This window comes from Epargyreus clarus, unplaced genomic scaffold (assembly GCF_041222505.1).
Source record: "Epargyreus clarus isolate Ecla_fem2 unplaced genomic scaffold, WU_Ecla_fem_2.2 ptg000027l, whole genome shotgun sequence".
NCBI lineage: Eukaryota > Metazoa > Arthropoda > Insecta > Lepidoptera > Hesperiidae > Epargyreus > Epargyreus clarus.
This window is the reverse complement of record NW_027332234.1, coordinates 3,191,221-3,218,529: the sequence shown is the minus strand read 5'-3', so window position 1 is coordinate 3,218,529 and position 27,309 is coordinate 3,191,221. Positions and strand designations below refer to the sequence as shown.

At 33.1% G+C, this 27,309-nt stretch overlaps 1 protein-coding gene across 1 annotated transcript; it reads right to left on the bottom strand.

Annotated features, from left to right (window-relative positions):
* Positions 1-2,874: 2,874 nt before the first annotated feature.
* On the bottom strand, positions 2,875-18,218 carry LOC140753744 (uncharacterized). The gene is made up of 3 exons (XM_073088512.1): positions 18,100-18,218; positions 11,040-11,253; positions 2,875-8,298 (listed from the first exon to the last, which is right to left on the bottom strand). Exons 1-3 carry the CDS (start codon positions 18,100-18,102, stop codon positions 8,069-8,071), a joined length of 447 nt encoding a protein of 148 aa, XP_072944613.1. The 5' UTR covers positions 18,103-18,218; the 3' UTR covers positions 2,875-8,068.
* Between the last annotated feature and the right edge of the window lie 9,091 nt (positions 18,219-27,309).

The following is a 27,309-nucleotide window of genomic DNA, read 5'->3' as shown; positions in this document are numbered from 1 at the left end:
TGACGTTTTCGTGTGACGGTATACACGTGCATGTTACAATTTCACTCTTATGTTATTTTTTAAACTAGTACACTCAAAGAAGTATAACTTCTCTTATAGATTATCGAAGTCTGTACATTGCTAATGCTGTAATTAAAGCTGGGTAGATCTATCTATCGATTGCTTGGGTTATCATAAATATAAGAACAGTGTTCACAGTGATGTGCCAAATGTTGGCTATTTGTGTTACGGAGAACGTTGATGTGAAGTTACTTTGTTTCTGTAACTGTAAAATGTGGAACTGGAAAGTAATCTTCGTTCTATCTTTATCTTTGGTCTAAGACAAAGTTTTCAAATGGACTTGCTAGAATTGTAACGCTTTTTGTGGCCCATATGTGGGGATTCTAACATTGTTTCTTCACTGCGTTTTAATGAAAATAATGAACAATATATGGGTAATAATTTTTCATACCACGCGCGACTCATACTTGTTACTATTTCTATGCTGCAAAATAATACTAACAATATTTCCGGCATGTTAAAAGAGATAATTTTGTGGGATATTGAAAAGTGTATGTGTTTTATTAGGAGTCTATTTGGTCATTTTGTCTATGGCATAAGATAAACTGTGAAAATTGTATCTTTCGGCTGCGGGCTGTTTTATTTCCAAACTGTCCGTATTTTTATTTTAAGAATGTGACAAAAAAACATTTGTATTGTGATTTAAGGTCCATTTAAAAATACCATTCATTTATGCAGAGAAAAGTTTGTTTCACTTTTGTCTATAGTTATGTCAAAGAAATTGTAAGTCGCAGTCGCAGCCCCAAGATACAATAAGCAAAAATCTATAAAAATCATAAATACTATTATGGTGTGAGTAACAATATAAGTACCTAAATTGTCTTAGTTTGTCAACTATAGTAAATATCTCATTTTACAAAATTGTTGTGTTGTGAAGCTCTCTGTACTTAAGAGTAACTAATGCTCGCCCCTAATTTGTAATTGCGGGGTGTATGTATTCCGAAATGTCTTTTGTATTTATCATTTTGATTTTAATCCTAAACACCTAAACTTAATTATAAAATATAGTGGCATTAAACATAATTGACTTAAATATAAAAAAAAAGTTTTGTTTATGGTCAAACTTTGTCTCCTTTACATAAAGCTGTATACATACAATGTTATTATTGTCTTTCGTGTTTATGGCACACTGATTGTTTACTCTCTTGATACCGCAACAACAAGTCAGGGAAGAGCATAATGGTTAGTATGTATGTATTGTATATGTTTATAAGTGTGTACCTGTATAACAGAGTATATCGTTCATGTAGCAAGCTAGTAGTCTTCTAGTTACTCTAATGTACTAACTATCCGTAACTCTGCTGTTATTGAGGTCAAAAGAATCTATTTTAAATATCAATGTATGAGATATATGTTAACTGTATGATAATAAAAGGTAAAAATGAGTTATATCTTTTCTTAAAATTCTATATAATGTATGTTAATGTATGTATGTATGTATGTATATATATATAATGTATGTTAATAATGTATGTTAAGAAATTCGTTCGATTTTAAAAATTTAAAGACATTCAAAATTCTTTTCTGTGCTTTTGTTCGTAGCCATTTGGAGTACTGTTCACAAATTTGGAACCCTCAATATAATATATATATTGATAGAATTGAGCGTGTCCAAAAACGTTTCCTTCGCTTCCTGCAGTTTAAAGCGAAAAAATATATATCGACCTATAACTTGCGGTGTATCAAATTCCACATGCTTCCCTTATATGAGCGGCGGTCTATTGCGGATTTAGCATTCCTATCTAAAATAGCTAGGGGCATAATTGACTGTCCTGAGCTGTTAAGCAAACTAACACTCCGTGTGCCTTTACATAATTTTCGAAAACTACCTCTTCTGTCAGTCCCGCTTGTAAAACGTAAATATCGACGCAACTCATTTTTTCCGCGATCTTGCAGATCATTTAACGAAATTGCTCGTACTGTTGACTTAGACCTCTTCCATACCAACGATTCTCAACTTAAATCTAAGCTAGCTAATAATTTCTTTACCTACTCTGTTTGATTACACTTTTTTTTTTTAACTTGTTGTCTTCTGACTTGTTTTTTCTTTTAAATAATTTAATTTAAGTCCATATGTGGAAACTTATAAATGGCCATTATTGTACTACGATTTCATGTTATACTATGTACTAGCTGTAAGTTTTCCTAAATAAAATAAAATAAAATAAAATAAAATGTGTGTTTTTTTATGAATTGTGGAGAGTTTTTATTGATTGATCCGGGCAGCTTTTTTGTCTAATATTTTTTTAAATGTGAAAAGTGTGTCACCTTCAGCTCTTCACTCTTCAATCCCTATAGAGCCTGCATGACCATCTGATCTGATTTAATGTCGTTATTATGGCTCAAAATTATATAATCAGTTTAATATTTTATATGATCAGAACTAGGACATAATTTTCATTTCATTAAGTTTGAACTCGATTAGTGCCTTAACATGCTCTAACTAGAACAAAGCTGGCACTACACCACTAAGAGTTGTGCTACCTTTTTAAGGTTCATTTATATCGTGGTACGTTAAGCACCAGATATGGAACGTGGCAGACAAAATTATATTTTTTATCCAATATTCTGATTGTCATGGTCCTGCTTCGCGAACTGTCTATGCTGCTGTGTCACCTTAGATATAAATACGTGAATATTCCTTGAATAGGACAATATATTTTGTCTCCCATGGACTCGTCTGACACTCTATGTCTGTAGGTATAAAATAAACTTTTTTTTTTTTTACCTTCGCCCTTATTATTCAGAGTATACATTGTTGATGATAGGCTAATGATGATGACTATACAATAGTAGGGATAATAAAACAAGGAATCAACGTAACAATTTAATAAAAACGTAGAAAAAATAGTAACAAAAATGTGCGTCTCCATTATATCCTAAAAGCACCAGGTAGTTTTTATCAATAATATTACTTAGAGGTAGTGATAGTTATAGTTTAGAATAACAGATAGGTATGGAAAAGAATAGAAGTAAAGTGGTTGGGTATTTGCAGAATGGAAACTGAAGATAGGAATACAGAAAATGTAAGTAAGATTGAAAGTGTGAAGAATTCTAGGATAGAGATGAATTAAGTCAGAAAAGTATGTGAGAAGTAAGTGTAGTAGTAGTAAGATAATAAAAGAAGAAGTCAAGATATAAGTGAGTGAAGTAAGTAAAAATTCAGATAAATGAAAAGCAAAAGAAAAAAATAGAGTTCTCATCACGTCTTAGGTCACATTAGTTTCACCATTCGTTTTAATCTAGTTTAAGTACTAGCTTGTATTAATTTGATAGCTAATATTTTTTTACTTAGTCAGATGTGACGTCACAAAGTTTTCGGTAACTATCCTTGGTCTTGCTGTAGGTAATCTTTGGACCAAATATTCTAGAGTACTTATATGTAAGTGACGTAATTGATTCAGTAATAGAGAGAGAAATATAACAAAAGAGAGAGAAGAGAAGTGTAAGAAGAAAAATAAGATGAAAGGAAGCATAGATTTCAGATGCAAAAGATAGTAAGCATACAAGTAGCAGGAAATAGAAATGTAAAGGTGTAGAATTAAGTAAATGAAATATGTGAAGCTTAAACTAGTGCATGAGTAAGTTTAGCTAACTATGATATAAAAAAGATATCATAGATAATGTAGAATAAAGAAAAGCAGAAAGAGTAGAAAAGAAGAATGATAGAAATAGGGAAAAAAAGGCGACAAGAGGTGACAGGAATGAAGAGTATAGTGCAAAGATAGCGGTTTCATATAGTTTAAAGAAGAAGCACAAAAGTAAAAAAAGATCTAAAGCATTTGTGAAGCAGTTTAAGGATGTTAATTTGTGTGAAGATAAAAACGAAAATGGAAGGTAAGAAGAAAATAATTTAAAATATAATAATTTTAAATGTTTTTATGAATACGTATTTTATATTCTGTGTCTGAATGAAAGTATAAGCATAGCATAAAGATGTACAAGAAAAGAAAAGAAATAAAGCGTAGGAAAAGATTTTAAGAGATAAAGATAGGTTACCGATAGTTAAGTAATGACTAATTAACTATGTGGTGCTATGGTATATAATATGTATGGCATTTAAATGAAAACAAAAGATGTGAAAAACAAAGACAGAAAAAGTAAGCAAAATGTATATAAAAGCTAATGTTGAAAGTTGAGAAGAATATGATAAGAATGTAAAATTGATAGTATCGTAAAAAACAATAAGAGTTATGGAAAAGAATAGAAAATAAAGGTATATGTATAACTCAAGAGGTATTTAAAGTTATAGTTCGGAAGTGAAGATTGGTATGGAAAATAATAGAAGAAAATATGGATTGTGTAATTGCAGAAAATGAATGAAGAAGGAAAAGTGTAGAAAAAGTGAGTGTAATTGACGTAAGGTAAAATAATAAAAGAAGATAACTGAAGATATAAGGTGTGAATTCAGATAAATGAAATAGTATTTTTATAAAAGAAATAGAGTTTTTAGAATAACTTAATAATATTAAGAAATTGTAGAAGAGAAGTACTGAAATATTGGTGAAATCATTTAAAATATTGAGTTCTGAAGTATATGACAGTACGGTAATAAATAATGTCAATAGATGTGTATGTAATTTACTGTTATAAGTGTAGGAAAGAGTAAGAAGCAGAGTTTAATGACGTGGAAGACAAGAGTAGAAAATATAAAAAAAATAATGATAGTAAAATTATGAAATGTAGTAAGAAAATGTAGTAATAGAATAGAAGAACAAATCAAATATTGCATTGCATAGAAGGAGGCAAGAAATATGCGTTTCTGTTAACGTTAAATATAGTAAAATCAGGCATATTTGCTCGTTTGAACGGTATGCTGTATTGTAAAGCTGTTATTATAAATACAATTGGTATGAAAAAATTCAATACAACACCTGTAACGCAACGAATCAACGAGAAGTATTATGAATGAAAGAAGGGAAGTGAAGATAAGAAAATAAAATATAGTTATTCTAGTAAAAGCCATGTGTAATATAGGTCGAGTAGCAGTAATTAAAAAGAAAATGTAGTAAATGAAATATAGGATAGTAGATAGATGTAGAAGTATGGAAATATCGAAGTAAAGAGTTTAAGTAAGAAAATTAAACATAACAAGGAAGCACATGATAGAAAATATAAGAGTGAAAAGATTGATGTAAAGTATTAAAGAAAAATGTGTGTAAGTAGAAGAAAAAAAGATGAATAATGGGATCGACGTTTTTCATAATTATGAATACTGATCTATGTTTAGTGTGAGTGAAAGTGAACATTAAAGTATACATAGATACACGTTTAGCAGTATAGAGGAAGGCTGTAAGTATTAAAATAAACGTTTGATAAAGTTTATAAAAGTTTACAAAGCGTGTTTACAACATGCTAATAGTTTTATGTAAAGAAAGAAGAAGTGTGAAGTAAATATGGAATGATGTAATAATTACCGAGGTGAAGTTCAAACAAGAATGTTTATATAGTTATAGTGAAGTGGAAAGGTGTGAAAGAACCTTGAAATTTTTGCGTAAGATATGAGTATCAAGATAAATGGAATTAAGTTTAAGACAAAGTTGAAGAAACAGTAATGAAGATAAGAGTAAGAATAGAATATATTTAAGTAGATTTTTTTAAGAAGTGGAAGAAAAAAATGATAGATCACTGGAAGTTTATATAATAGAATAAAAGAATTAAAATGAAAAAAAGATAAGATATAGAAAAAAAGATTAAGTAAAGATGTAAGTAAAAATAATGCAAAAAGAATAAGTAAAGAATGCTAAGTTAAGAAATAGTTTAGAAAAAGTCTTTAATTATAAAAATATTAATTAAAAAATAAAAATAATTAAAGAGACAGAATTTAGGAGAAGAGAAATTAAAAGAGAAAGTGTAATATAAAATAGGGGAGAAAATAAACAGAGAAGGTGACGTTTGTTTAAAGCTGTATAAGTATAAGAAAACTATAATAAATCGTAGTATAAGAGGAACTTGTGAACTTTTAAAGGTATGTAAAGAAGGAAGGTGTATAAAATTGAAAAGCAAGATTGAAAAGTGAAAAATGTAATATAAGAAATAAAGATATAAGTAAATAAGAGAAATAAATAGAAAAAGAAAAGCAAAAGGATATAAAGAAAGCGATAGAAATAATAGAGAAGATTTGATGCAATAAAACTAGGACTTTTATCTTTGTAAGTATACAAAAATGTGAAAGAAAATAAAAGTAGTATAGTGCAGGAGAAAGAAAAGCACAATGTAAGAATATAATTTTGTAAGAAAAATAGTATATAAGATAAGAGATACGAGAGAAGAAAAGAAAAAATATAAATATAATGCATGAAAACATGTAAGGTGTGGAATGAAGTATTGAATGAAATGTATAAACATAATATATACGAATTATGAGATAAGAAAGGGATAATATATATTATCTTCATTATATAAAAAGAAAAAAGGATTTTTATAAAAGTAAACCGACTGAGCAGAGTTATAAATAGATAGAATAGTATAGAGTCATATGGTATTATAGAGAAGATAATCAGAAAAAAAAGAAAGGATAAGAATCATCGAAAACGTAAGTGGTTAAGAGACAGGCGAAAATGTATATTTCGTGTATTCTGTGTTTCACGGAAATTGAAATGAGTATATTTTTATTGAAGTATATTTTGGAAATAGGTGTATGTAGAAGCGAAATGATGAAAAAAAAAGAATAAGATATAGAAAGAAAAAGAAGTTCAAGAAAAAATAAAAAAAGTTAAAGAAGATGTTTCATGGTTGTAAATGTAAAAAGAAAATATAATAGATAAAGCATAGCGTCGTGAAAAGAAGAACAAGTAGTCAGGCAAGTAATAAAGCATAAGAATAGAAATTATAGATGGAAAAAAATAAAACTATAAGTCAAAAATACACATTTTAGTTTATAAAATAGAGAACTGAAAAGAATATTGTGTATGATAGAGTTACGAATATAGTTATGAAAAAAATAAGTTAAGATAAGAAAATAGTGTAAAGAAAGATTAGGAAAGATAAGTTTTATAAGATAAATGACGATAAGGAATAATAATCAAGTGCAAGACACAAAATCTATTATATTAAAGCGGAAGAATTAAATATTTAACTTAAAATAAATTATAGTAACTTAATAGGTTTTAGAAAAAAAAATCTCAATGCTAAATAAGGTATAGATAAGTTAGTAAGTAAAGAACAAGAATAATGTTTTATGTGAAAAACAAGATAACCTTTCATGTGAATGCGAAAGTCTTAAATAGTAAACTTATGAATGATAGTAACTTAATATGATACTTGAGGAAGATAAGTAATGTGAAAATAATGATTATTATCGTTTACCATCACCAGTGAATTATTTGAAATGAAACTAGAAAAAAACAGAAAAAACTTTGTATTAACAATAACAACATGAGTATAACAACATAGAATGAAGGAAACAAAGCAGAAAGAGAAGGCGAGCGTGACACAAGAAGCGTGAAAGAGATAGAACTAGTAGACACAATAGCATTTGCAGTGAAAGCATTTCATAAAGGTAACATGAAGGAAATAAAGTGATTACAAAATTACTTTTTAATAGTAATACTAGAGTAATACAGGAAGATATTAGAAAAGCGCAAGTAATGAAATAGTTTTATAGTGAAATAAAGTTTGTTTATGATGAATGAGAGAAATTAAAGATAGTCTTAGTTATGATGACATTAACAGTACATACAGTAAAGGAAATAGAAGAATGCAAGAAAAAACGTGATCATTGAACTACCATGGTGCATATCACAGTGTACTTTTCAATATAAATCTGTTTATAACTTAAGTCTAATTCAAGGAACTTTAATTGCGAAAAGTGCATTATTCAGCTAAATTGACCGTCTAAAACAAATGTGCGGTAATTCGGCTTCTAAACTAAACTATAATATCACTTGAAATGAATACTGTCTTTGGTAACATTTGGATATTAAATTGCCTTAATTTCGTTGACGGCAAGTGATTTGAGGCAATTAATTGATATTCTTTTAACCTAGAAATATTTTAACAGTTAATATTACTTCCCGTAGCCATGGTCTTCTTGGTTGTTGACTGGGTAGTCAGCGTACCATCCGAAAGCGCCGTGGTCCCCGGTATGGGCGCCAAAGTCTACGTATTCACCGAAGTCTGGTGGGCGTTCAGCAAATTGGGCAGGACCACCTTGAGAGGGTGCTTCAGCTGAGTCAGCCTGTGGCTGTGCTTGTTGTCTTGCGGCTTCTGGGAGGGGCGGTGGAGCGAGGGCTGCATCTGAAAACAGATAATAAAGAATTGAGAAATTATGGGCAAACTATTAATATATCTGTGTTTTAATACCTGCAGGAAAACGTAGGTATTTATCATAATCCGTGAGTCTAAATAAAAATACAAAAAATTAAGTAGTTGAAATGAGATTTTTTTTTAGAATTCGCTTTAAGCGTCAATAGACTTCAGGATCGCTAGCATGATCAGCGAATAGTAAAGAAAAATGTTCACTGCTGCTTTATCGCAAGCCTCCTTGAAGGCCTAATATATCCAATAGTTAATCTACATATAATAATTATAAATATAGACGCTTACTCTAATTTATGGTATCACACTACAGTATTGAACGAATCTAATGTTACGTTACATAATAACGTTTGTTATTTGAGAGGCTATGAGGATAGATCCATCAGTTCACGTCAGGTGAGTGGGTCAAACTAATAGACCTTACAGATACAAATGGTCTGCACAATGATTGTAACTTGTGACGAATGATCTGAAATCTCCGAACAATATATTGAGTTACGCAACTGTAGTACATTCTAGGCAATAGAGAACTGTATCAAGTATTAAATTCTAATTATTATAGCTAGATATATTCTTAGACTGTTGTTATTCCAGATAATGAATTTGAATGAGAATATGCAGCTATTGTAAGATCTATGAAAATAAGTAGAATTCAACTAAAATACGAAAAAGTTAGAAGGATCACAAGTATACTTGTAAACGAAAAGGGAATGATAATTTATCTTGATTTATTCGTAACCAGAAAAATGTTTCTTTAAACCAGTCAAACTTTTATTAAAATTGCTTTGACATGTAGGTACGTACACATTTACGTCCATATTTATTACGTTATTAATAATTATAAAAAATGCAAAGATGTTACGTGAGATAATGACCGTAGAGGCAAAAAATATTTAAGGATAGAAACTAATAAATTATGCTGCAATGTTTTGTATTGAAGTATACTGGTATCCAATAAGAAATATTCAAACCCAGAAAAGATGAGAGAAGGTTAAGTTAACTAATGAAATGTCTACTCGATTGGAGCTATGAACTTATCACACTAATAAAGAAGAAAAACTAAGTAACTTCAGTCTAAGTAGTAACAAAACCTATAGACACGTCGACATGTACTCGTACAAGAATGAAACACGTATGTAAACCACACTACAAATTGCCCAACGAAACGCAGTACACAGAGTCGGCATAAAAAGTGGTTAATGCTGTCAACGTTAGTAATTGCGGCGTGGAAGTAAGTGGGTGAATTGAAAGTGGTTTAACTATCGCGATCACGTAGCCATTCGAAACTGGTTTTACATAACCGCTTCGCAAGGGAGCTATCCAGTTACATAACCGAGATTTCATCGCTAGACAACAATGGCGAGCAATACGAAACCATGTTCCGATTTATCTAAACGGTTAATGTAAAACAAGTTTACTAGAAAGTAAAATCCTTTGTGATGCAGAGAAAGTGACGGGTACAGCCGATGCTGACGGATGGCCGTGGTAATCCGACATGGATTCAATACGCTCTCTTTGACATTTACAAGGTAGTAGGAATCTGTAAGCCGTATATCAATTTAATGTATGCCTAGTAACGATGACTGGTTCGATTTTATTGTCGTAACAAGCTTATTTATTGCAAATCATATCCGTGAATAAGTGTATAGGCATGAATATCGTTATTTAATACAATATCTATATAATATCTAATAGTTTTTTTTTTATAATATAAGCGTAGTAGACGAGCATGCAGTCCACCTGATGGTAAGTGGCTACTGCCGCCCATGGACATCTGTAATCAACCCTAGATAGGATTATATATTCCTACCTGAGGTCGGCCACAGATGCGCCGCTACCCCTGAGGACTAAGCTGGAACGCCTCGGAAAAGTCTGTCTCCCTTACCACACCCTTCAAACCGGAACACAGCAGCGTTTAACACTGCTGTTATTAGGTAGAAATAGGTGTGGCGGTGGTGCCGCCGGAGTCGAACCACAAAGGGTTCTACCACCATCAAACCACCAGTTACCAGTTTACGAACGCGTGTAGTTAATTTATAACGACGTGTATGTACAGCATGTTTAGCGTCCGGTAAAATTATCTATAACAAGCTCGCATAACTATCGTTAACCACGTTTGGACTTGCTACAGAGTTATAGTAATTGATCTTGTTTTGCTCTTACACCTTCCGGTTATACACGACTTAGTAATTACAACTGGCAGGGCCAGTTTTGTTTGGTGCCATATCTGGCAACTGCGTTCATATTGCTGTGTTCTAAATCTTATAAAAATGTCTTGGCAATTTGAACGCGCCTTGAATTCTAAGCATGAAGTTACATTTTTGCACATGTTGTGTAATTTTCAAAGTACTGTTACAAAGATATAAAGTCCACCTGATTTTAAGTCGCTCCCGCGAGTCAAGAATGCTTGGGACCTAATTTATTTTAGGCTTCGCAGAGTTTTGAACTCAAATCATACTTATGTAAACTTTTATATAGAAGTCCAACGAAGTGTAAAAAAATCATGTGAATCCATTGCCTACTTTACGAGTTTTGCGGACACAAACAAAGTAAACAAACATGCAGTCTATCTGATGGTAATTGGCAACTACTGCACGTGGACATCCATTATCAACACCATACAATATGAGTACTATCAGAGGTCGGCCATTGGTACATTACCATCGCACTCTTCACTCAAAGCTCTTAACACTAACTAATGAAGCAGTAATTAAACTTACTCGGTTGTTGAAAGTTCTGTATAGGTATCGCGTGCTGTATGCCCTGGTAGTCATCATACAGGGCCTGCAGAGGGGCGGGTGGTGCCAGGGCCTCCCGTGGTACTCGTCGTGCCCTCAGCGCCGTCAGGTCGACGAACGCTATCTGGTCGGCAGGCAACGCTATGTACGACGGCATAGCACTCGCGGTGCAAATCAAACCGAGGAGTAGGAGATTCTGTAAAGAGGTTATAAGGTTAGTTTACAGGGTAATGAGGAATTTAGTTGTAAATTAACAGTAATCAAAAGTGTAATTGATATTTATGCAAGAATTGAATCCTCTGGAAAGCAGAGGAAGTTGCTAGGGTTATAAGTACTGATGATAAAATTATGATGATGGTGATACAATTATGGAATTATTCATGTCATGATTGAGTAAAAACAATGAAGTACCTAAGTAATAAATATAATTATATTATCTCAATAATGGCTCAAGAATTTTAACAGACATGTTACAAAATAGTACTCGGAATACCTAGTACTATACTACTAACAAAAGTAGAATGTAAAAAAGTAATAAAATAAATATATAAAAAAGCACGATGTCAGGCACAGCGGACACACACAAAGCATCTACCCTATTTAGTACAACGACACATTTATGAATTCTAACATTAAACAACTTTAAATCCCTAAGTTTCCGGTAATCGAATCCGGTGCCCCGAAAACTGATCCGTATTACTAATGAATGTTTCAACATCTCAGTTTACTAATCATTATTTAAATACGTACTTGGTCTCGGTCAATAAACTTTGCACGTAAACATTGAGCCATCAACACTAATTCAAATTACTCACGCACATTGCTATTTCTTCGTGGTTAACGACCATATGAGGCTGTCTTTAACCACGAGCTTGCAAAATGTTATTACTCCACAAATTCGCATTGGAAGTGTGTTAGACTTGCTCTACGCCTTCTACCCTGGCTGTGGGGAGCTGGGCAAGGAATAGTCCAGGAGTAGGACATAAGAGTTGTGGTTATTGGTGCCCTATGCAATTTAATTTTCTATAGGTACGATGTTATTTGTAGGATCCTAATTTTTATGGAGTTGTCAAGTACTTAAGAAACTTAAAAATTGAAGGTAATAAATGTTTACAAAGAAATATAAAAGATTCCTCAAAGATTTCGATGCATTTAGAGACTTTGGCCCATTCAGGCAACCTGACAGGATTTTTTATCGTCAAAAAGAACTTGAATCCAAACATATCGCATCTATGTTAGGAAAATATCACAGTGAAGGACATACTTAATTGAAACTAACTCTTGAAGTAATCATTACGCCATATAGACAATTTATTCCCTAAAATAGCAATTTATAGTACCTAACTTCCATCTTAGTCACACCTAGGTTCTCACCAGCTAATCCTAAATTCGATACAATCAATATCCCATCTTATCTGTCTATAAACCTAAGTAATCAATAGTATTGAGTCATATACCTAGTAACTGGATAGCCCCGTCATAAATGAAGCTGAAAATTCAATCAGAATTACACGATTAGTTTTGATAAACGTTTTTTACAATGACTTTAGGAGAGTGTGATACTTTTGATAAAAGTAATGGACTTTTAAATGGAAAATGGTTCCAGGTTATCTGATAATAAAGTCAACTTTACTTTGACTAAACATTCATGGTACGTGACATGGCCGCATGTTACTTTCATGGCATAATAATATATCTTGGTTTACTGGACAATACATATAACATTAGAAGTATTGGCATGGCAGAGTGCTGGCATGCATTTTGCTCAAAGAATTGGTATAGCAATTCAGACAGGAAATGCTGCCAGCGTCTTGGGAACCTTGCCCAAAGACAGTGATGGCGACAATTTTTTATGGTAGTGTTTTTGTTTTTATATTTTTGTTTTTCATTTTTGTATATATGTAAATTTTGTAAATAAGTTATTTTATATTTATAGTTTAATTTATTATTTTTAATTTTCTGTAAATTTAATTATAATTGTAAATATTTTTCAGTTAATAAATTGAAGTATTGGCCACCACATTATAAATATTTCGCAAGGGGAGTATATCTGGTCACCAACATATCAAGTGAAGTACGAGTATGTCAACGAGATGTGGTAAGCATTCGTCACGGGCCGCGGTTGCGCAATGTACGAGTAATTGGAGCTGTCGGGCGCAGACCGTAGCCGCTAGCTTTTGTTTCTTTCAAAGGAAAGCGGTAACCTTATACCTATTGTCTATCTAGATCTACTTATGCCTATGTATCTACACTTACTGACTACAGTGTATGAACGTTGAACATGTTTTGTTTTATTGTATGGAGGAACGGGCCTAGCAATAGGACATAATATGTTTTTTTATGAATAGTGAACGAGCGTGCAATCCACCTTTAAAAATTCATAATCAGTCACAAATAGGATTCAAGTTAGAATACCTCCTCCTCTTTTATCACACCTTAAAAAGTAGAGCAAAACAATTGATAACAGTTGTTCCAGAGCTAGAATTAGGTAGATGCAGACAGAACCATAAAGAGCTCTAAATTCTAAACCACAATTAAATTAGTTGTATTCATATTTGAACAATAGGTTTACAATTGACAAGTAGTTTAGATACGGCTGTCGAATTTTAAAGGGCTGAGTGGGCGTTGAAGACTGACTCGCCCACTCAGTCAACCTTATCTTTCGAAGTTAGAACTCCTCCTACGTAGCTTACATCAACATATTTAAGTTAATAACCCTTGTTTCGTGTTTCTAGTAATTGATAGGATCATCATCATTCATTACATCACACGCCTTGAGTGTTTTATGGAGAAATCAAGCACGTATTTTCGTCACGATTTTATTCACCGTCAAACCAAGTGATAATTATTTCACGCGCATGACTTCGGAAACCAGAAGTAATTTCCGTTAGAAGAAATGCTAGTGTTGTCATAGGTAAATATCACAAATTATAATTTAATAGATTTAATGTGACTAATTAGTAACATAACAATGCAGGAATATTAAAACCTACGCACAGTTCAGCGTTACGAGGCTGGGAATTACTGCTATTAAAGTATCATTAGGTTTTAAGTACGTACTATACAAACATATTTACAATTTTGGATAATAATGATCTTAAGCGTATACAAAACAGTATTTGAAGTCCTGTTTACAGGCAACATACTTTAATGTTAGTAAACAGTTTATAAACTTCAAAGGTAATCAGTGAATTTTTATTTTTACCGTTCAAAGTTGTTGCTACATTGCAAAACAGTTACCAACGGTTCACTTTCAAATAGTTTTCATATCAAGCGCAATTACATAAGGAACGCTATCTCACTTTTCGATTTGACTCCGAGTGGCGACTTCAAGTTGTTTTTGAAAAATAAACGGACATTACCGTAGAAAGTGAAAACAGAATTCGTTGTGGTTCAAATCGTTAAAATGCGGTAACATTACTACCACACATTTTTGCATGTAACAGCGGTTTTAGCTGTGTTGAAGGGTGTGTTAAGGCAGCTAAGATGCATTTCCACTTACCTACCTAGAACTTAGGAACTGACTTTTTTGAGTAGCTTACACGTTTTCATGGGCAATAACATACTAATCTATGGGCAATAATGCCTAGTTTCTTAACAGCAGATGGACTGCATACCTTTTATTATTTCTGTTACGATGAAATGGAAAGTAAATGACACGTTTTAAGTAGATACAACGGAAAAGTGATATCGACGATCAATAAATCGAAACGGACAAAAAGTTAATGGATTTCAATGAAATTGCAGAGTTCAAGATCTTGATGTCGGGACTCGGTGGTCATGATACCGATCTCAATTACTTTCTAGTCGGATTGTGCAACAAGGGAAATTACATTAGGAAGCCATAAATGTTCAGAGCAATTACTTTTCCGTTATCTGATTTTGAGTAATCATTTCCTATTCAGAAAATCTATTATAGATTACTTAGAGGTGACACATAATTATAAGGTTAGAAAATGTTTGTGTTTCCAAAAATAGTATCATTTGCGTATTATTTTTATTTTTTGATTGCTTTATGATCCACCTAGGGATTTTCGTCAGACATAAAAGGAATAATAACGGCAACCCTTTCTTTTCAATAAGGAAAATACAAAGAAGTATTATCGTAACATTTGTCTGAAATAACTTCGTTGCAAGTTCCTAACAAAGAAACTTAGGAAGCAGCCATGTCGGTATCAAAGCTTCACCACCGCCCATTCCAGTTTGCCTTCAGCTGGTTCCGTCCAGGTGAAAGGTCTCAATGCCATACCAGCTAGCCGTAAGTGTAACGAGAGCGACAGTGGTACACGATATTTCCGTCGTACGAAATCAAGGTCTTACAAAATCACTTTTACTTATTTTAACGTTCCATTACTGTCATGTTTATGACGTGCCAACTTACGTTATGTAAATTAGAAGTCGTGTAAAATAATGCAATGATATATTCTGCAATAGTTTTCAAATTAAAGTTTCTAGAAAATGCTACGGGTTACGACTTTGTGTTACTATTTTGTGCACTGTTGCATGATAATTATGTAACTGTTTTTATCAAGTACGAAGAGTGCCGGCTAAAAGCTTTTGAACCATAAATTCATAAATGCTGAGTTAAGATAAGCTAAATGTAATAATTTATTTATTCCAGTTTCATAATTATTATAACAAATAAGCTAGCTGCTAGACATTAGAAACCTACGAACAAACTGGCAATGTACCTATAGAACTTATTTACCTATGCCCTTTAAATTGTGAAAAGAACAATCCATAAATAAGTCCGACCTTTAAAGAACGGTAGGTTGGAATTAAAATCAATTTATTGGCCACAATAACTTGTAAAGTAATTTACTTCAGGTGCAGTAATTCCTTGTCAGGGTTGCGACTCGCCAGATCAAGGTTGGCTTGTGAAATTTTATTATCTGATGTTGAGTGGACAATGTATTTATTCTGTCACGGCCAGACTGTTATTGAATTATCTAATGGTATTTAATAAGCAACGAAAGTAGGTATACGGTTAGTCTAACTGCAATTAAAACATTAATTGACGTTGCAAAATTTATTTGCTCGACAAGAAATACGTAAACGCTATATTTTAGTTAACCTACTTCAAATTATATCTATATTTTTTAGTAAAGTAGTAGTAAGTGAGCTATAAAAAGTTTTTACTAAAAAGTTCTGAAACAAGTATGTATTAATTGAATTAAACGTTCGTAGCTTAATAAAGCTCTACATAGGGCTCTACGCTACGATATTAGTTATGTAACGTCGATTAGCTAGGATATTTATTACTTTTGCACAATTTCTGGCATTGAAATAATTAATTAAAGCTTAAACTTAGGAATTATCTAAAAGTTTATAGTTCTGAAACCTGAAAAACAATTATAATTACATACTAAGAGTTACCGAAATATTATTATGAGTAAATACTACATTTGGCATTATAAATGACGTAAAGTTTGTCTGGTACTTATTAAACTTATTCATGTAAAGGTTGTACAATAAAAAGCGTGAAACTTGAATGTCAAGATCCTGTTTTTGTGACACTTGCACGGGAATGTATTTTCCAAACGAAAAGTAACCGATAATGGACCTTGAGATTTTGACAAAGGCGTGTCTGATAAAGCATTTATCTTTTTTAACACTAGATTGTTATTATGATACTTAGCTCAGTATTAGTCTTTAAATGATGTTAAATTAGATTACATTTTTTCTTTATAAAAATATTTAGCTATAGCAAGACTTTCAGGAAGATCGTTTAGCTCGAATTTCAAAATTGTAAAAAAGTACCTAAGTAAAAGATTTTATAGTTTTGATTGGACGGAGATTGTAATTACAAGAATTTAACTAAGCAGCGTATGCTTAGTTTTTACATGATGTGTGCTTTGATATATCTAAGTATGCAAATTATATTTTTTAAACTATTTAACATCACTCTTTTGAATATAGTCGCACGCTCTACATTTTCCAATTTACTGTTCTATAGATAAAGGATCAAAAATATCCCATTTATTATTTTTGCGCCCAAAAACCTGAAACTTTAGCTTTAGCTTTTTAATTGTCAGTTACTAACCTACTAAACTCAATTTCAATAAACAGACAAACATTTCGTAAATAAATTAGTTATGTAAACTTTTTGTTTAGCAACCGAGTACCGAACAACAATTAGTGAGATGTTATCTGTGGGACCAATTAACAATAGTGGGATTTTTACATTATTAGTTCTTAAGATTGCATTATTTTGTGCATTGTGTAAATACTTATTGAATTTTGAAAGAGTTTGCGAATATTTCTAACCGGCCTTGCATTCCGTTTTACGCTCTGGTAAACTTATTGTCGGTTACATTAACTTGTAATAGTTAATTGGGGTGATTTTGTAGTTAGTTATCTTAGGGTATAAATACCATGTAAATTGGTTTGATGATTACATAAATTAGTTACAGATATTAATTTAAAAGTGAAAAAATATTATGGGTAATAGTTTATAGATTTTATTATATATACATAGTAGGTACTCCGATAATTGTAAATATTATGAAAAAAAATATAAAAAGAATGTGTCTGCAGTTTCATGGATTAAACAAATAAAATATTTACTTAAATAATAAAATAATAATAAAATAAGACAAAATGGTTCTTTACAATTAAATATTACCAGATTAAATTAAATCATACTTACGTGTCTGTCGCGGAAATTCATTGCCTATTATTCAGACATTTACATATACGGATAAATAATATAAAGTATTTTATTACTACTACCAAGTAATAACTATAATATTAAATTATGCAATAAGTGTTCTTATAACAAATAAGTTTAAGCACCCATACTTAAATTAAAAATTAAGTTACTTAATGATGTCGTAAAAATATGAAAGTGAAGTAAATATTTACAGTCAATAATTGAAAATCTTAAATATCGATAAATTTGAAATTGATTATACCATTTAAAATCTCGAAAAATTTCAATGAATTGACCACTGTTCAAAAAACCGAATCACTACAAAATTCGCAGGCACCAATCGACTGTAAATACATTGTTATGGGAACACTAAAAAAATAAAGAACTGACCATTTTCACAGCGGCAACACCGGGCACCGGCAGCGCGGGAACGACTGAGCCCGGCGGAGCGCTTGCTACAATTTTTATAGCAACCTTTCGACAAAGTAGTTTCACTTTCTACATGGCCCAGTCAAACATGATCCACTTTTTTATGGTGTTCTACCTTTAAAGGTAAACAAAGAGTACCTTCGGGTGTGGTTAATCTCAGATAATAGGGCTCTGTCACTTAGGAGTTCAATTTATCTACTCTATTTACTACTTCCCCGGGTAATCTATTTGTAATATTTACTCAACAACTAGTTACCAATTTATAATAGCTTTGATCTTAATATGATTTCGTTTTAACTCGTAATTTTCTTTAGTAAGTTATCTAAGGTTTTGTTACACACTTTCTTTAGTCAGTTAATAAGAGAGAAACATAAGTGATATTTCATACCCACGGAACAAGAAAAACTATTATTTTTCCGTGTTCAAACCCAAAATATATGTTTGACCGGAAATTTTTTCGTTATCATTAAGTTCATTATTATCGTTACACGAGCTTTTGCCCGCGGCTTCGCTCGCGTTACGAAGTAATATTTTCATCCCCTATTTTATCCCCTTGGGGGTAGAATTGATCAAAATCCTTAGCGAGTGCCTACGCCATAACATCTACTTGCATGCCAACAGTGGTTTGGGCTGTGCGTTGATAGATCACTATGTCAGTCAGTCACCTACCTTTGAGTTATATATATTGAGATGGAGGTACATAAAAAATATGAACGGTAATCCTACTTATAATAATAAAAAACGTCTGTTACTTATCATAAAATGATAGTGTCTTTTACAATATTACAATGTAGGTTTTGTCTTTGTTGGACTTTTAGAATAAAAGTTAAAAAGCAGGATTTGAAATGTATTCCACATTCCTCCTTGTACTTTATTGATATAAACTTATTATTAAACTTATTAACCTACAATAAAGATGAAGGTAAAGATGTATGAACATTTGCCTTCGGAAAAATGAATGCGAACGGTGGCAAAATATCATTATGTATTTCAATCATGTTTATTTCGCATTATTCTTTAGCTAAAGGGTAGTCGTTTATTAATACATTTCTTGCTACCGTAACAAGTTTATATTTCTGGCAATTAATTACACGCCGGCATGTATCAATTTACTTATTAGCTACGAGTACATTGCAATATTATTCTGCTCATAACCTTTACTTTATATGTCAAAAGTGTAGTTTTGTTTATTACTTATAACTATTTTAATTATTGCTGTCGTCGAGCAACAAAATTGTCTCCAAATACTATTATATTAAAAGGAAATTCCTAATTAAAAAAACGTAATAAGTGTGCTAATTAAGAATTGAGTAAGCTTAGTTCTTATTTCCCAAGCTTTGAATGTGCTTAGATCTTGGGAATCTTCTGATGTTATGCCCACGTGAGAGGGGAATTTATCTAAGAGAGGTACGAGCGAACGTAATTCTTGGGATTTTGGCGTGTCCACGGGAAAAGGAAATTTATCTAGAGGTTACACATAGCGAACCTCAGCTTATACACGAAAGTTCATGTAAGTAGCTTTTTTTAGAAGTAGCTAGCGAACATGTAGTCTACATGATGGCAAGTGGTCACTGCCGCCATAGACATCTGTAACTTTAATCATTTTGTTTACGACCTCTTAGGTTTTTTTTTTTTTTTTTTTTTTTTTTTATTAATAATTGTTATTTCCTGCTGGTATTTATTTTCCAGCATCTTTCATTCTTTAATTACATATTAAAATTACTATATTATTACATTATGATTATGAATGATTTTATATAATTTAATGCAATTATTGCTCACATATTAATCAATGTACATATTCTGTATTAAATGTACTTAGCCTATATACAAGCTTTACTTATTATTGTTCTATTTTTTATATGACATATTATTTTACTACATTTACTTAATTACTTAATTTAATTATTGGTACACATTAATTAATTAAATTATTTATATACATTGTTTCAAATTATAAGTTGTAGATTTAATTTTGAGTTCCATGTTCGACCTCTTAGGTTGTTGAATGCCTTTATTATTCGAGAAACTAGAACATTCGAAAATATTGAACTTCAAAAGGTGACAAAGCACAATAGTGTCTGCAATTGTTCGTTGGTGCCGATATATTATTATTGTTGTCATATCGGTAATAAAAAAACACTCGTTAAATGTAGTAGGAGGCCTACTTCGGGTGATTATTGTTCAATGTTGAAGTGATGTGTGTTCGACAAGAGTCAAGAATAATCAGGTTTTCCATTGCAGATCATTGGAGCAGTATGGTGGAGATTGCTGCAGGGTGTTTTTGGGTAAGGTTTTAAGGTTTTAGTGCAATGCCCTGTATATAAGACTCAATGGATCGCCAGCTTTATACCATTATTTCTCATAGTAACACTCCCTTATTGATCAGTAAAGGTCACAGGAAAGCATTTCAAATAGGTATATAAATAAATTAAAGTATTTTTTAAAGATGTCGTCAAGGGAACAATGTAAGTAATTGATTACCAAAGTGGGCGGAGACTAGGCAAGTTAAAGAGCCTCTGCTTTACCCGACTACATTTTGGTTATGTTGTAAAGGTTCAAAGCCACGCGCGGGCGTATACTAAGTGTTTGAATAAAATACGATTACCACTGACCAAACACTTATATAATTTACTAGATTTTCTCGTCGTCACCCAGCCTTGGCTTTATTTTTCCGTGGGTGTTTCCTTCACCCACGTTAAATAGAAAATGTCGAACGCTATCTGGTACCAATCGTAAACCTTGGCCAACGTTTATGGTAAATAGCGAACCATTATTCAATCGATAACTATCGAATTAGGTACTGACTATAATTGCCGTTACGGTAATGAGGTGTTAGTTTACTCAATCCAGGTTTTCATGGAGTTTCTTCAATTAGTTGTAAGTATCTTACTCTTATACTTTCTCAAAATAAATCTACTACATACCTATTAAGGTGGTGAAACTCAACCCGAGGTTCAACTCGAAAGGCACCATTGTCACATGGAGGTATTTCTGCCTAATAATAGTTAGTAATAAGCGCTTCAGTGTCCTAGAGGGTGTGGTAAAGGAGATACAGTTGTAAAGGACATTCCATTAGTCCTCAGGGGTAGCGACGTAACTGTTGTCGTTCTCAGATGGAATTATAATCGTAAGGTTAATTATAAATGTTCACGAGCCACTTTACATCAGGTGGACTGCATGCTCTTTTGCTATAATAATAAAATACTTTAGACAAAAGACTAAATGCACTCTAAAACAAACTACCTTAGAAAATGCCAGAGACTACTTTAGATATTCAAATTTGCGTATTTTAAGATTTATTTTAATAAATTCGAAACATCTTAACTAAGGCTTAAGACAGGTGCCTAATTATATAGACGAGAGCAAGCAACATTTCTGGCTGTATTATTATTCATATTTGAATACTTTGACCCGTATACACCTAAAGGTAGATATATTATTTGTCTAAATATTTATTGCAGATATTATGAGTGCACTTTTAACTAACGACAAATGCTTTATGACTTGCATAGTAAAACTAGAAAAACAGTGGTTTAAAATAATGTATTTCTGGTACATTAAACTCTGACACTTAAAGGTTAATTCTAAATGTAGGTAAGACATGATTTATATAAAAAATAAAATATAAATACTTATTTGCAAGCGACGGTTTATATTAGGGATGGGTTACGGTGGATTATAAAGTTTTTTCCCGACAAAGATCGATTTTGAAATCGGTTCGAATGGACGTAGCAAGAATCGATTCATAACTCGAAGACGAAAGTATCACTATTTCAAAAATTGAGTTTAGATTTATTTTATTACTGCTCTGGAAAAATAAAGGTCTAATGTCTTATGTGCCGTCCAGTGATCGAAAATACAAAGAAATTAACACAAAAAGTGTTTATGTACAAAATGACAAAACATCGGAATTTTTTTTTGGGTATCGTACATTGATTTACTAATTGTATTTGTTAGTAGTTATTGTTCAGTATCGATTAAAAATCGATTCTTTAATTAGTCGATTTTAGATGGACATCCCTAATTCACATTAGTCACGATCTGATTGGCCGCTCTACAAATACTAGGTAATGCTAATGGCGAGATGACTTGTATAATCCTTAGCGGTTTTTGATTTGACTCGTGTATAAAATACTCCATAAAAACAGCAGGACATATATACGGATTTTGGTTATAGACCAGTGCAGATAACTATAAACAAGGTAAGAAGTGAAAAAATATAGTTGAATAAAACCTATTGGAAAAGGCAGAGAATATAACAATTATCAATGTATTCTCTTCCTATTTCAATGGCTTTTATACTACTATTTATTTTTAAATAAAGGTCTATTAAATTCTCAAGAGGCTACTTGAGACGGAATCAATGTCAGTTTGCTACTATGATAATGCAAAAAAAAAACATCTGACAATCGTGGCAAAAGTTAAGTAGGCGGATGATATTTAAAAAGTGGAGACAACAAAAGGACACATTCCTAATCGGTCTGCAGCTATCGGTGACTTTAATTGCAAATGCAAAACTTCCTGCTTCTTTATCAAACATTACTTGTTCTACCAATTTGAATAACAAGGCAATTACCACTTCGAATATGTTTAAATACACCGGTTACACCAGAAACCAAATAATTATTGCAATTATGTATGTATTTAAGACAAAACCTTAAAAATACTTAGGTGGTAGAACCCTCTGTGGTTCGACTCCGGCGGCACCACCGCCACACCTATTTCTGCCTAATAAAAGCATTATTAAGCGCTGCTGTGTTGGTCATTTGAAAAGTGTGGTAAGGGAGAAATACTTCTTTAAGACATTCCAGCTTAGTTCCCAGGGGTAGCGGTGCATCTGTACCTCAGACCGGAATCTAATTAAATATGGGGTTGATTACAGATGTCCATTGGCGGCAGTAGGTACTGCGTGATCGTATGCTACTCCTATATAAAAATATGTTGCTATAGTATTTAAGAAAAAACCACATGGTTTACACTTAAAATCATTTCATATTTAAGGTCGAGAGAACAATTAAAAAGTAATCACAATAAACTCGTTACAAACCCTGCCAAAAATATATGGAGATGTGTAATACCTTTGTGTGCTTAAGATGGTAATGTTATTCAGTTTCAATGAAGGATTGACAGTACGACTTTACATTATTTCGAATTAATTGTTTTGGTACTTCATAATAATATTTTTAATATAAAACAGTGATTTTCACAACTTTTACATATCTTTTAATTTAGCAAGAAATTACAAATTATATAGAGTCACTTTTACCCGCTTACGCCAGAAGGAGCTTAAACTAAGTAAAGCCACTAATATATAAGAACATTTTATAAAATTATCAAAATTAATATAATTAAGAACCTTTTTAGTTCAATTCACACCTGTTTTGCATAATAACAGCAGTATTCGGTGCAGCTGTGTTCCGGTTTGAACGGTGTGGTAAGAGAGACATACTTATCCGAGGCATTCCAATTTGGTCCTCAGATAGGACTTATGAGGGTTGACGATGCCCTTAGGAGGCAGTAGCTACTTACTAACAGATGGACTAGACGCTAACTTGCTTTTTTTTATAATATAAGAGTAGCAGACGAGTATGCAGTCCACCTGATGGTAAGTGGCTGCTGCCGCCCATGGACATCTGTAATCAACCCCAGGTAGGATTAGATATTCCTACCTGAGGTCGGCCACAGATGCGCCGCTACGCCTGAGGACTAAGCTGGAACGCCTCGGAAAAGTCTGTCTCCCTTACCTTTTGCTACTTCTAATAAAAAAGAAAAAGTATACCTATTCGTAAAACATATAAGTATTATGTTTTAAACCTTGCGTCCATTACTTATAACTAAGTATACGTTGGTACTACAGTTGCAAAACTCCGGGCCCGTATCTCACCATCGCGGAATGGAAGTAACGATAATGCACTTTTACTCGTACTTACCATCAACACCGACCGTAATCCTTTCCCTTTTATAACTCGGTGCATTCACTTTGAACATTGCAATGTGTATCAAAATTTGGTGTTTTAAAATGTAAATTATATTGCGGCATTAACATTTACAAAATTTAACTGACTGATTGATACGCATAATTTAAGTCGGTGGGTCTTGAAGCATGAAATTTTATATATTTACTTAGATCTTTATTTAATTTAGATGACTAAGAATTATTATTTGGATATTCTTTGTCTAAGTGGACAGAATAGACGAGGAAATGTTGTTAATGAAGAAAAACTTTAGTTTACTCTAGTGAACAATGTCTGAGATATTTTACATTTTACAAACTTACTTATTAGAAAAGAAATTAATCGTTTTAAAAAACATTGTTAGGAAACTTACACGCTTTGACAAAGTTCTTAAGGCCATATGAAGTCCATTGTGCTGTTGGCCAGCGCAGTAGACTACGGCCTGGGGTGTACCATCCCTTAAGACAATATTATTTTAATCACACATTGAAATTTCGTACCACGACCTCGTTAAAGTAAAATTGTTTTAAAACATTACAATAAGCAGTTTTGTATTATGTCGGTCGAAATTATTAAAATTTTTTTTTCAGGAAACTTAACTTTTTAAGCAAAATATGACAATTTAAGTTGGTTTTACAATGGGTAAGCGAAAAATTAATAAGGGTTTAAGGTTGTTCAACTGCGTATGACGGAATATTTTACTGTTTTAAGGAGGTCGTGGTACGAATCAAAATAATGTTGATGCAATATTGAAATAAAAGTTTCCTGAACTATGATGGATTTTAAAAGATGGTGGTTTTGTCCCTGTAGTCCTGGGACTAGAATAGGGCTACGGTATCCCCTGCCTGTCGTAAAAGGGGGCTAAAAGGGGGCTTCCGGGATTGCGGGCGGCAAGAGTGGGGGCTCGAACCGTCCAACAAGCAACCCCGGGAAGGACGGCGGTGTGTGTGGCCGCATACCGTCGTAAACACCAGGTGTGCGGGACGAGCGTAAATTGCTCCCCCAAGGGCAGAGCCCGATAGGGGCATCGCGCTCGGAAGACTCCGGTTATGTTCCATCGGAGATCCCGGAGTTCTCCGCCAAGCGCTCAGGACTTTTACCGGGGGGGTTTTAGTGCGGTAAAAGTCCCGGCGTCGCTCGCACGTCGTGGGTACCTTTTGAAGGTTTCCCCCTCGTAAACAAAAAAAAAGGGCCTCTGAACTCTTTTCATTCTGATATCCATGCCCAGCAGTGGGACATTAATAGGTTGACCTCGATGACTACAACGTTTAGTTAATTTGGACAGGAAAAATATGAAGTATAACGAAAACAATCTTTCTAATTTGACATGCGTATTTATATAATACGAGAGCGTTTAGCCTTACGCCACTGACCAATTTCCCGTTACCAGAAACGAATCGACCGTACAATTTGACGTTTAGTCTCGGTACGATGATATAACAATTAATTATTTGTTTGCCATTGGGCAAAACTTGGTGCTTTTGTTCGAGAAAGTTTTATACTTCTAAAATGCGAAACCGACTAGGGATGCCGTGGACTTTGTTCTTCTTCCTGCCTAAAATAGTGAAGCTATTTTCTATCGTAAAGAGTATGGCAAAGACCATATACATGATGTGTTCGAACTTAAACCTCAGGGTTGGGTTAGGTTTGGTAAAAAAAAAAGGGCAAACGCCGTCAGAACAGCGAACAACGAATGCATTTAGCGTAGGTACCTGCAGTCCCAACAAAGGGCGTCCAGAGGAACACCGTCGGTTTTAGTTGGTAGGATTCTGACATATCCTCTTTGCTGCCTCTACGGCTGAAAGGAACCTGTCAGGGTTTCCCCACGTAAAAAAATAAAAAGACTTACCTTGATTAGGTATACCTTGGTGATACCTTCCTTTTATCATAAACACACCTCATAAATTCCTTACTAACGAAGTACCTACTTATTCGTAAATAATTCAATGTGAAAAATATGTGTAACAATTTTGGAGTCATTGTCTCTTTGATTACATTGCTCAATGTTGTTAGCTCAGCTGCCAGTATGGTGTTGGCCCCACTGACCCAGTACGACCGCATTTTTGCCTGGGAGAATGATGTCGGAACGATAGCTTATGGACTATGCTTATGTTTTATGAGTAACTTGACTATTGTACTCCCGTGATCAGTTTGTCAACTTATGTGGGAGAGTTATGAGACAGGTTAAAGGCAATTTTTGAGTGTGGCGGAGCGGTCACGGATATCGGTCTGACACGCTATGGTTCCGGGTTCGATCCTCGTCCAGAAAGACGAAAGATGTAGATGATGTATGTATTTACTTTTGGGATTACAGATCTGGATTTTTGTGTGTATTTATGGTATCCACGTACAGGAAAGTCTAAGGTTTGTCTACGACAGGGCGAAACTGCACGTTTCTAAATTTGATCTTTACAACAGTCGTGTACACAATGCTGTTTTTCAAAGTAGCGAGAAAGAGTTGCGTTTTTTGACGTGACAACGTCTTAAATTAGGTTGCGGCTGGGAGTCACTTATGAAAAAGTGTAACGCCCGGTAACGTTACGATGAGTCACCGAACGAGAGAGAGGCCCGCCGAATGCCTTGCGTCTCTCTCCCACTCAACTATGATCGGTCTGCCGCGCGCGCAGCACTAGAGAATTAGGCGCATTGAATCGGCGCATGCTTGTGTCTCTGTCTTTGTCTTTCTCGAACGTTCTTGGCGTTGGAAAAACAAGAAAGCGTCACAATACAAGTTCACACGTGTGGTTAAAGTATCGTCAGCTGTGTCTGTAGTGAAAATATGGAGTGCTTAGATTCGTCATTTATCATTTACAACAACTGTTAAAATTTGTGCAATTCTTATTTTCATTCAATTCCTTGTTCCTATTGTGCAATTTAATTATATTCATATCAATAAATATTCTACCGAGAAAAAGACGTTGTCACGTAAAATCTTCGCCCGTAAAACCGACTTTACAGGCAACCATTTTTTTGACCAAGTTCATTTAGTTTTTACCTGAAGCCGATTAAAAATGAGTTGGCTCATCCACACCTCTACTGAAACGCCAGAAATAAACATGGCGGTGGTATCTTCCAGACGATAATAGTACTTCTACCATCATTACATATGCATAAATGCTTTACATACATAGTTTCACATGCATGATTAACACATTGGCTACAAACCTTTCTCGCATTACCAGGAATCAAACCTAGAATGCGGTAAAGTTACTCA